Source organism: Chiloscyllium plagiosum, unplaced genomic scaffold (assembly GCF_037043375.1).
Source record: "Chiloscyllium plagiosum isolate Xiang-an unplaced genomic scaffold, Cpla_swu_hap1 HiC_scaffold_21, whole genome shotgun sequence".
NCBI classification, from domain to species: domain Eukaryota; kingdom Metazoa; phylum Chordata; class Chondrichthyes; order Orectolobiformes; family Hemiscylliidae; genus Chiloscyllium; species Chiloscyllium plagiosum.
The window spans coordinates 31,288,902-31,301,009 of record NW_028270159.1 but is presented as its reverse complement, the minus strand read 5'-3'; the positions used below and the strand labels follow the sequence as shown (position 1 = coordinate 31,301,009).

At 38.0% G+C, this 12,108-nt stretch overlaps 1 protein-coding gene across 8 annotated transcripts in view; it reads left to right on the top strand.

Annotated features, from left to right (window-relative positions):
- Nucleotides 1-12,108, top strand: part of LOC122564798 (regulator of G protein signaling 3) — a 289,256-nt gene that overhangs the window by 196,317 nt on the left and 80,831 nt on the right. For all 8 annotated transcript variants that reach the window (XM_043720037.2, XM_043720031.2, XM_043720035.2 and 5 more), the window contains one exon: nucleotides 8,941-9,072. In XM_043720037.2, coding sequence (XP_043575972.2) covers nucleotides 8,941-9,072 — 132 coding nt within the window. The remainder of the gene's footprint in view (nucleotides 1-8,940; nucleotides 9,073-12,108) is intronic.

The window sequence follows — 12,108 nt, the reverse complement described above, 5'->3', positions numbered from 1 at the left end:
TCATTGACATGCACGGGTTCAGCTCCAGGCATACTTCAAGCTTTTAAATTATTTGAAAGTTAAATCTGTGCAGCAATGACTTTCTAAAGAAATGAAGTACATATAACCTGAGCCATTGAGAAAGCTTTAGGACCTTGGGATTATACTTAACATACAGAATTTCATCTATTTTTACAAGATATAAGTGACTAGTGTTTTAACAAAAAAAAGCATTATAAGAAGACATTGAAACAATATAGTAAATGATTTGTACCTCATGCTTGCACAGATAAATTTTAGAGTGAAGTAAGTATGATCTCACTTAGAAATGTTGAGGGTTTTAGTTCTGACATTCATTTCTGATATTTGATATGAAGTGCAAAAATGTTTTACATAGTTATCCTTAAAATGGTTGTAAAATATTTTAGAAGAGTTGATTTTCTGACTCTGTAAATTGTTTTTATTTTGTTTAAATCAATGCTAGCATTTAAATGCAAACCCACCAGGAATTTGTCTAGCTACAGCATGATTTCCAACCCTTCTTATCTTCTCGGTATGAAGACCAGCATTCTATTAGCCATTTTTTTGGATTTTGTACCTGACCATAACATCTCAGTGATCTAGCCACCAAAATGTCTTTTGACTTGCACTCCTCCATTTTGACACGAAGGTACTCTGATTAAGCCTTTGTAAGCCCACAGTGAATGGCCCATACTTGCATTTGTCACTTAAGAAGATATACTGATACTTGAGTCTTACTGTTGCTAGGATTGAAAGTTGAATCAATTTTTTCAAAATTTCCAATTTACCTGTCTGGACTCTGTTTAATAGAAAACACTTACCACATTTCTGAACTTAACATGAATACTCTTTATTATCATTGAATTAACTCTAAAACAGATGAACAGAAGTATTAGAAATTTCTGGAGAAACTCAGCAGGTCTGGACTCAAAACATTAACTCTGCTTTTTCTCCAGTCCTGTTGAGTTTCTCTAGCAATTTCTGCTTTTGTTGCATTTTACCAGCATCTGCAGTTCTTTATTTTATCAAACAAAATGGAAAATTGCCAACTTATAAGTCCACTGACTGAAACTCTAACCCCATCCTAAACCCTAATACATAAATGCAGACAGGTACAAACAAACAAATATTAGTGTTCTGAGTGGAGGGAAAAGTACTGAGGAAACACACTTCAATATAACCAGTTCACAGCATTAAATGCTGTGTTCTATTTGCTTCTTTCCAGACCTTCTGTTCCCTTGTTTCTTCAGCCAGATTCTCTCAGTTCTTCCCTGAAGAGAGGGTGGTTGATGCTTAATTATATGGTCTCTCTGTCACTGATTAGAGACAACAGCCTATAGCAACTGGTGGAACAGAATGTCTTCCAAGTTTTGGTTACTTCATTCAAGAGAAATACATTTTCTCTATTACAGTTTGGAAACTTCTCCCTTGAATTATCCACTCACAGTGTTAGCTGTCTAGGAACCTATCAGAGAGTGAATATCATGCTTATGGCTCTTGGTCTCCAGATCTTGTTTTTGTTGCACAAATCAGTCAGCAGTCTGATACGAGGTGAAGCTTGCTCTGCAAACACCCACAGTGCCGTGGAGTCTTTAACCTCTTCCTCCACTGCTTGAACAAAGCACCAATATAAACACAACTCAATGAGATCTAATTTTTATTTTTAAAGTACACCAACTCCTTCCACAGTTTTTGCTTTAGTTCAGTTGATTTCCCATGTTCAAAATCAAAAATAAAAGAAAAGGTTATATCTTTATTAAAATTCACTGATCACAGTTTTATCCAACCGCTTAATCTATTAAAATCACTGTATTTTTAAGATTGCATTTAAACTTCATGAATACCATCTATCACTGTGTAATCAGCAAACTTGGATATGTGACTTCTGTTCCATCACTTAAGTCATTAATAAATAGTGAATAGTTGTGCCATTACAAATCCCTGTGAGTCACAACTAGGTTTGGGAAAGCAAATCTTAGCGGGATTTATACACTTAATGGTAAGATCCTAGGGAGTGTTGCTGAACAAAGAGACCTTGGAGTGCAAGTTCATTGCTCCTTGAAAGTGGAGTCACAGGTAAATAGGATAGTGAAGAAGGCGTTTGGTATGCTTTCCTTTATTGGTCAGAGTATTAAGTATAGGAGTTGGGAGGTCAGATTGCGGCTGTACAGGACTGTGGTTAGGCCACTGTTGGAATATTGCATGCAATTCTGGTCTCCTTCCTATCGAAAGATGTTGTGAAATTTGGTTTCGAAAAGATTTACAAGGAAGATGCCAAGGTTGGAGGATTTGAGTTATAGGGAGACGTCGAATAGACTGTTTTCCCTGGAGTGTCGGAGGCTGAGGGGTCACCTTAGGAGTTTATAAATCTTGAACATGGATAGGATAATTAGACAGTCTTTTTCCCTGGGGTGGGGGAGTCCAGAACTAGAGGGCATAGGTTTAGGGTGAGAGGGGAAAGATATAAAAGAGACCTAAGGGACAACGTTTTCATGCAGTGAGTGGTGCATGTATGGAATGAGCTGCCAGAGGAAGTGGTGGAGGCTAGTACAATTGCAACATTTTAAAAGGCATCTGGATGGGTATATGAATAGGAAGGGTTTGGAGGGATATGGGCCGGGTGCTGGCAGGTGGGATTAGATTGGTTTGGGATATCTGGTCAGCATGGACAAGTTAGACCGAAAGGTCTATTTCCGTGCTGTACATCTCGATGACTCTATGATTCTAATATCCTGCCCATTAAGTAACCTTGCCAGTATCCTTGCTCTGTTTTCTGCTACTCATTCAATCTCCTGACTAGCTCATTAAATAATACTCATTTCAGTGAGCCTTTATTTTAGCTAGTATTCTATTTTGTATTACTTCCATCAAATCCCTTTTGAAAATCTGCAATAATAATATTCACTATCCACAGGTTTAGTTATATTTTCAAAAAATTTCAGTCAGTTTTCATAAGGAATGACCTGTCCTTTACAAATCCGTTCCGAAGAAGCCATACTCGACTCAAAATGTTAACACTGTTTTTCCCTCCACAGATGCTATGAGACCTGCCAAACACTTTCAGTTTCTGCTTTACAAATCTATTTTGACATTCTCTAAGCAATGAAAATATTCAAAACATCCAGTCAGTCGAATGGTAATTGTAGACTCTAGTAAACGCACCTAGGCATACAAAGTCAGAAAAAAAAATGGTGTTATGGGTGGATGGAAAAGAAATATTATGGAAGAATTTCAGTAGTACCAACCCTCAGAATTTGGTAGTGTACCTTTTGTATCCTAAGTGCTTCAGGTCTCTGATCTATCTTTCATTTTTTTTCACAGGAGGTGCAGAGCAACCAGTTCATGGATTATTGGTTGAAAGCACCGGTGGGAGAAAATAAACTGACTTTCTTCAGGGTTTAGATTTTTTATTACTGAATAAAGAGACACACCATCATCTGACCCTTCAGTGTCTGAAAGATTCTGTCAGTATCATTCACACCCACAAGCTGTTCAGCTGCCCATGATCCAATCAGATAGGTGTCATTTGCCACCAGATCACAAAGCTACAAACCAATCAGCAACCTGTTGCTGGCCAAATCTCTCTCTTTATAATTACTCTGCTGTTGGTCTGTCTACAGACAGCTTACTCTACTGCTTGAATAAAACAGCAGTGAAAACATGTTTTGTCATGAGTTTCACGTATTTGCTTTTTAAAAGTACAGCAATTCCTTCCTTAGTCCTTTATTGTCAAGCAGTCCTTTCTCCAATTCACTCCACAATTAAAAATAAAGTAAAATACAAAAGATGATCTGTTTCAAGCCATAATTTGCCCAATCTTGATGTGTAATATTAGCAAGCTAATATTGTGTTCCATAGCTATAGAACCTCGTATCATGAAAATGTCAGCTATTATCAATTGCATCAAAGCTGATCAAACTTCATTCTAGATAAATAGGCAGCAGTATAAATGGGTATTATTGTTTTCAGACTTGACTAATACTGAATATATACTGGCAAGGTTGATTTTCTTCAGTTGGTATTTTATCCCTACATCAAGGCAAAGATGACTGTGTTTATCACCTGGGGTGTGTAGTGTTGGGTATATAGATGAATGATAAGGCTAATTTTACTTAGAATTATAAATGACAGAATACCAGACGATTGCGTTTTGGCCCAGTTCCTGGCTTGTGAATTCCCCTCTGTGTATTCTTTGCATCTGGTATGAGCTTGCTTACAGAGGAAGCCTCATTGCCTGTTCATTTGAGTGCTCCAGGTGTAACAAAACTGAGCAAGTTAAAGCAATATCAAAACTTTGAAAGAAAGCCTTTAGAGTGTCCTTGTAGTGCTTTTCGGTGACCACTGTGAGAACACACCCTGGACTCAAATTCTCCATAGAATAATTGGTTTTAGTGAGTGAGTGTCAGGTACTTCAGCTAAATGACCAGCCCAACTTTGTCACGATTGTTTGCGTGGTGTGGTTGCTTTGCACACAGCTTAATTAGATAGTTGACATTTTGTGCGGCCATGAGGACTTCAGAAGCTTCAAAAGGTGGTGGTTGACCTTCTTGGCATGACGTTGGTGCACTGTTCATTTTTGGTATGCATAAACTTTAGTTTGGAAGACAAGACCTTCTCCAGTTTGTTCCCAAGCTAAAGTTCAAAGTCTGTTGAAGGTTATGCTTGCTTCAGAAATTCTTGCATGCAGTTCATTGTAATTCGGGCTTTAGATTGAAATCTAGGGCTTGATATGGATCCTTGCTGGAATTGGCTGGTTACTTCAATTTTTTCTTCATGCTGATCTTGACACAGGGCTCAAAATATTTTTTAAAGAGCTACTTTTGGTTATTAGTCTCAATAACCTCCTTTGGAACCACAGTCAATTAGTAACAATGCTTTGTGTATTTGTTTTGATATGTGGAATATTTGGACACTCAGATGCAAATTTTTTTTAGATTACTTAGTGTGGAAACAGACCCTTCGGCCCAACAAGTCCACACTGACCCGCCGAAGCGCACCCACCCAGACCCATTCCCCTACATTTACTCCTGTAAAATTAGAAAAATTCAGCCATATTCTCAATAACCTTCAATGTTTAATTATGAGTAAACTCAAAAAATGAGAAAAATGTTGATTTCCCAGTCATGGCAGTCGTTGAGTAGGCACATGACAAGTTAGAAGTAGAAGTTAGCAACAAACAAATCTAACACACTTCAACACACACACAGACATCAATCACTTTAAACATGCTTTCTGCAGGCTGGTGAATTCACCACTAAATAGTTGTATGCTTGGACCTTTACACCCTCATGTTAAGTCCTACTATTTTGATGTTTTCAAATGTGTTAATGCATGAGGAAAAATATTTATGAAATAAAATATTCACTATTAAGTAATACAATTGACACAATATTCATTACAATTGCACCCTGGAGATTTTTCTCCTTGGTTGTAGCTCCTGAACTCCTGCAGCTCCTGCTTACTTAGTTCATAAGCTCCACGTAATTTGCAAGGAATTTGTTACGTTAGTTTTCCTGCTCTGAGTGTTCATTTGTTGAAAAGCTTAAAACTTTTTACCTTTAGTGATGGAGAAATTAAATTTGGAGAAGAACATTAGAGAGTTCTGCTACTTCTGTTGCAGTTTGTGAATACTGCAAAAGTGATAACAAATGATGTCAAGTGAAAGAAAAACCTGTCCCAACAATAAGAATTATACACAATCGGATAATGCCTTCTGTCACAAGCTGTGTCATTTCTGCAAACTTCATGTAAATTGATTTACATCTAGATAAATCAGATACTAGTTTCCAAAAAAAATTGCAGAAACCAACAGAAGTCGATTTCACAAGTATTTTGTCTGATATTTGGATGGAGCAATTCAGGTTTTTTTGCACTTGTAGTAAGAAAGGATTATATAAGCTGCATTACAAAGGTTTCAGTTAAGTTTCTTGCTCACACATTTCTTCATTGTGCCATAATGGTAACTTTCGCTATGAGCATTCCAAAATCTGGCCTTCATCACAGGACCAGGATTATAAAGAATTGAGAGGTATAGAAAATAAGACTGTGTACCAATGGAGAAGACAACCAACAAACATGTGTCCTTCTGCCAGAGTCTGTAAACTATATCTCTCTTGCTTACTAAAATGAATAGAAAAGCATTACTGAGAAGGTTACACTTTATTAAGGACATTTCACTGAAACCATACTTCATACTTATAGGTAATTAGAATTCTTAGAACTTTCTATGTCGAAGCAGTTCCATAATCTTATTTTCCAAATAATATGTGACTAGCAACATAAGAAATTTGTCCATTAAATCAAGTTTTCAGGTAACTGCCAAAGCACAATCATTCTTAGAAACTTGGCATCCTTCCTCTGTTCCAGGATGAAGGAGAAGATTGGCAACCCAGTGACAATTAATGCTGTTTTTTTAGTGATGCCGAACTGTATTCTCTCTCCTGGGCTTAAGCTGTGGTTAATGAGGCTCATTATTTGATAGGGAGCAAATGGCCGAGCAGTATTAATCACTAGAATATTAATTCAGTGACCTAGGTAATGTTCTGAGGACCCGGGTTTAAGTACTGTCATGGCAGATGGTAGAATTTGATTTCTAATGCAATTCTAATGATATTTAATAAGAGTCGAATTATAACCATGGAATTATTGTTGTTTGTCATAAAAGTTAATCTGATTCATTGCTGTCCTTTAGGAAGGAACTCTGCAGTCTGGTCTTGTCTACATGTGATTGCAGACCTAGAGCAATATTGACTGCCCTCTTAAATGATGTAGCAAGTTATAGAATTGTATCATCTGCTAGAAAGGAAAAGAAAATGAAAATGGACAGACTACTTGGCAACAATCTGTGGACCAGAAACAATAATGGCAAAAATAGACTGGTAAACTCTGCAACGTCCTCCTTACTAACATCTAAGGGCAGATGCCAAAATTGGGAAAGCTGCCTCACAGACTAAGGAAGCAACAACCGGACATAGTCACACTTGCAGAATCATCCTTTACAGACGATGTTCCACATACCACCAGTCACCTTCCATGGATATGTCCTGTCCACCTGCAGGACCACCAGAGGTGGCAGCACAGTGGGAAGGGGTTGCCCTGGAAGTCCTCAACATTGACCATGAAAACCATAAAATCTCATGGCCATGGCATCAGATCAAACATGGCATGAAACCTCCTGCAGGTTAACATATACTGTCTTCCCTAGGCTAATGAGTTAGTGCTCCTCAGTGGAGTTGAACAAAGCTTAGAGGAAGCACAGAGGGTGGCAAGGATGTAGAATATACTCCGGGTGAGGGATTTCAATGTCCAAGACAAAGAGTGATTCATCAGCAACACTATTGATTGAGCTGGTTGAGCCCTATAGGACATAGCTACAGATTGGGTCTGCGGCAGATGGTGAGGGAAAACATACTTCATTCTCACTAATCTGCTACCTCAGATATATCTGTCCATTATACTATTGGTAAGAGTAACCACTGCACAGTCTTTGTGGAGACCAAGACCCATCTTCATATTGAGAATACCTTACATTATATTTTGTGACATTATCTCTGTGTTAAATGGGACTGTATGGACTAAATCTAAACAGATATAAGCGAAAGTCTAAAACACAGCCAACTGGGAGTCTGAACAGCCTTCAGTCAGATCTATCAACTCATCACTCAGCATCCATGGGGCACTGTGGGCCATCAGAAGCAGCAGAATCGTACTCCAGCACAATCTGCATCTTCAAGACCCGGAATGTCCCTCACTGTGCCATTGCCATAAAGCCAAGGGATCAGCACTAGTTCAGTGAAGAGTGCAGGAGGACATGCCAAGAGCAGCACCAGGTGCAGCTAGCTTAAAAAAAAGTATTAACTTGGTAAAACTACAAAACAGGACTACTGGTGGCCAAACAGCATAAGCAGCAAGTGATAGACAATGGAGAGCGATCCCACAATCCGACTGATCAGATGTAAGCTATGCAATCCTGTCACATCCAGTTGTGAAAGATAGTGGAAAATTAAACAATTCATTGAAGGAGGAGTTCCACAAATATTCCCATCCTTAATTATGGGGGTACCCGCACATTGGTGCAAAAGATAAAGCTGAAGCATTCGCAACAATCTTCAGCCGGAAGTGCTGAATGGATGATCTGTCTCAGCCTCCTCCAGAAGTCCTAAGCATCACAGATGCCAAGCTTTTGTCAATTTGATTCACTACTTCTAATATCAATAAATGGTCGGAGGCCCTGATTAAGGTCTATGGGTCCTGACAATATTCTGGCAATAATACTAATAATGCCAATAGTGAGTACTCAGCAGCCATAGAGTCATAGTCATAGAGATGTACAGCATAGAAACAGACCTTTCGGTCCAACCCGTCCATGCCCACCAGATATCCCGACCATTTGATCAGCAGGAAGTATGAACAGAGGAGACCTTGAAATCTGACAGAAACATATTAAATGATGTCTTATAAAGATCAAAATGAATATAAAATGTGGCTTATTCTGGAAATTTAAAATTAGAAACAGTAAGTTTGGGTAATTTTGCACAGCAGGTGCAAGGAGAAAAACAGTGACTTCTCATCAGAACCAGAAAATTGAGAGCTTTAAAGGAAGTGCAAAGCTGGCTCAGAGGGTCAAGGAAAGACTTGTAGAGTAGAAGACAAGAGTGTTTTCAAAAATGATATTGCAAGGTAAAAGGTGTTAAGACACAGAAGATGAATCTATAGGAGGTATAAGTTGTTACAGCAGAATGGCAGCGGAAGGGAGATATGGGAAATATATCAAAAACCCAAAGGCTTCTCTAGTCTCAATGTGGTGGAGGGAAATCAGGAAGGCTTCTTTTCGCAGTTAAATGTTCATTTAAATATAATGTGTACATGATCTTGCTCTAAATCAGAATTTAATGTTTCTACAAGTACTCGTGTTGACAAAATGTTTATTGTTTTTATCAGAAATCACCAAGCATTTTGGGTTTGGAGGCATACTCAACCGAGCAAAAGAGAAAAGTGTGCCAGTGTTTATCGGAGAACATTGTCAAACAGAAGCAAGAACAAAGATCAGTAGTAGCTGAAACAGAGAGCAAGGTAAGTCTTTTTCACCCAGGTGCAAAGCGATTTTGCTAAAAGATTATTTTACTCTACTCAGAGGTTTCTTGTTCATTTTCTTACACATTTCCATTCACGGAGAAAACCGAAGCTAGGTTTTCACTTTCAACCAGATAATTTTGCAAGAAATGTGAACAACAAAATATAAAATAGAACACAGTAACTGAAAGACTTACAATTATATGAAGACCTATCCCATCATTAGGTTTATTTTTATAATTTACAATTCTATGTAAATACAAATATCTTATGTATCTTAAAAAATTGTTTTTGTTTCTTGCCTACAAGTATACCTTTTTTGCCATATTTTGAGCATGGCTTAAAATTTAAAAATCCAGATTTTAAAAAATGTGGAAAATTGCATTTTGAAGAGACATTTACTGTAAATAAAACCTCAATTACACGAACTTAGAATCCCTACTGTGGGGAAACAGACCCTTTGGCTCAACAAGTCCACACCAACTCTCTGAAGAGTAATCCACCCAGTTCCATTCCCTTACCCTATATTTACCCCTGACTAATGGACCTAACCTACAGATCCCTGATCACTATGGGAATTTAGCATGGCCAATACTCCTAACCTGCACATCTTTGGTTTGTCGGAGGACATGCAGACACGAGGAGAATGTGTAAACTCGACACAGGCAGTGTGGAGACTCTAATTGAATCTGGGTCCCTGGTGCTGTGAAGTAGCAGTGCTAACCATTGAGCCACCGTGCTGTGTAACAAAGAGGTTCAGTTCAGAAGCTGCATTGAAAATTCAGAATCACAACTTAACCTGACTCAGGAAGGAGGAAAGCCGTAGTACAGTGCTCAGGAACATTCCCACCTTCACTCCAGGATTAGATTAGTTCTGATCTTAAGAGTTACACTATAATGTTTACATTGGTGCTGTCTTGCAGCAGCCATAAGGAAAAACTTTAATGTTAGTTTCGTTAAGGGGCAGATAAGGTTCCCAACTCAGCATGTATAACTCAACAGATGTAGTCATAAAATAATCAGAGGAAGTGGTGAAGGTGGGTACAATGACAACATTTAAGAGGCATCTGGTTGAATATATGAATAGGAAGGCTTTAGGGGGTTATGGGCCAAATGCTGACAAATGGGACTAGATTAAGTTAGGATATCTGGTTAGCACATGAGTTGGACCAAAGGGTCTGTTTTCATGCTGTACATCTCTATGACTCTGTGTGTTTGTTGAAATCACTATTTGCAATTTGTGTTGACTTTTGGATAATGAAAGACTATTTTCAAGATAAACACAAGTGGAGAGGATTTCACCACACCACACAAAGTGGCAAGGGAAGCTGAGGCAGTGATAAACTCACAGAAAGCCATGGCAGATCAGCATGCTGCTGACAGTAGCCCAAATTGCAAACTACTGTACAGATTTTAAAGGAACAGTCTTATTCGCTTTAAAGCAAAACGTATTCAAAGGAAAGCACTTGTTTGCTTTGATATCAAACATACCCTTTTGCATTGAACAGAATAATATAATCTCTTAAATTGCTGTTGACCAATGAAAAACAGCTTTATTCTATCAGGCTGTCAACATGTCTGAGATGTTCAGGATTATTCCTGTTGTTATTTTTGTGAAAGCTCTCTGCCATGGTAATAAATTAATATACTTTAGGGCAATATGAATACTGGTAAATGCATTTTTGTGCAATAGTGGACTAATAGTGAATCAAAGGTTAGCTAATGTTCATTTGCCCAGTTCTCTGGATGGAGGTTTATAACGTAATGGTTTCTGTTGACCCATGTTCCCTTGGAAGTTGATTTCTGCAGAATGTATAATGAAATTATTTATGAAAACCCCAGCAACCAATATCATAATGATTTTACTAGCATTTTGAGTATAATTATTGACCCTGCTTTTTTCCAATAATTTTTGGAAATTTAAAGCTCATTTTTGATATTATTTTTCATCGATAACCGTCACATATGTTGAACATCGTAACCTGCTATACCTCTATCTATCATTGTTAAAAGGTAGTAGATTGTAGACATGGTACAAGTCAGAAGGATCGAGAAAGCCAGAAGGAATTTCATGAAGGTTAACAACAGGAAACTTTGCCAGGAACAAGGAAAATATTTTATGTTCTATTCTCTAGAAATAAGTAAAGAAATAAGGAAGATGGAGGTCTTTGAAATGTGACTGGGGCGACATATCCTTAAAATTTCATACTCCGTCCATAAGATAAGTGAAAAGCAAAAATTATTCTGAAAAAACGACATCCAGAAAAGAAACTATTTTGGTAATTTGATCAGAGCTCAAAAGCCACAGAAATAATTTGTGAGGGCAAAATAGAGGCAGCAAAAAGAGGGGTCAATATTGGTGTAATTGGTTGATGGACATCATAGAGTGGTTGCAGATGAGCTACATTGAAATGTCCAAGGATGATTTGAGAGAGGCTTTTTTTCACTGGAGCATAGGAGGTTGAGGGGTGGCCTTATAGAGATTTATAAAATCATGAGGGGTATAGATAAGGTGAATAACAGGTGCCTTTACACTAGAGTGGGGGACATCAAGACTAAGGGGCATATGTTTAAAGTGAAAGGAGAAAGATTTAAAAAGGAGACATATGGGGCAATTTTCTTTAACACAGTAGTTTGTGTGTGAATGAACCTCCAAAGGAAGCGGTGGATGCGGGTACAATTACAACGTTTAAAAGACATTTAGATAAGTACATGAATAAGAAATGTTGGGAGGTGTGTGGGCCAAACGCAGGCGGATGGGACTAGTTCAATTTGGGATTATGGTCAGCATAGACTGGTTGGACCGAAGGGTCTGTTTCTGTGCTGTATGACTCTTTGACATACCTTGACAGCATATTTCCTGACACCATTAGCTGCTGTCAACAGTTACTACTCCAAAGATACCTTATGGTCTATGTGCGTGCACTTCATAGACTTCAAATGAGATGAGCGATTAGAATACAGTAAATTGTTTGCTTAGATTGTATATGTGTTGTGGACTCAGAACAAAATTAATTGTCAGCTGTTCTTGAATAT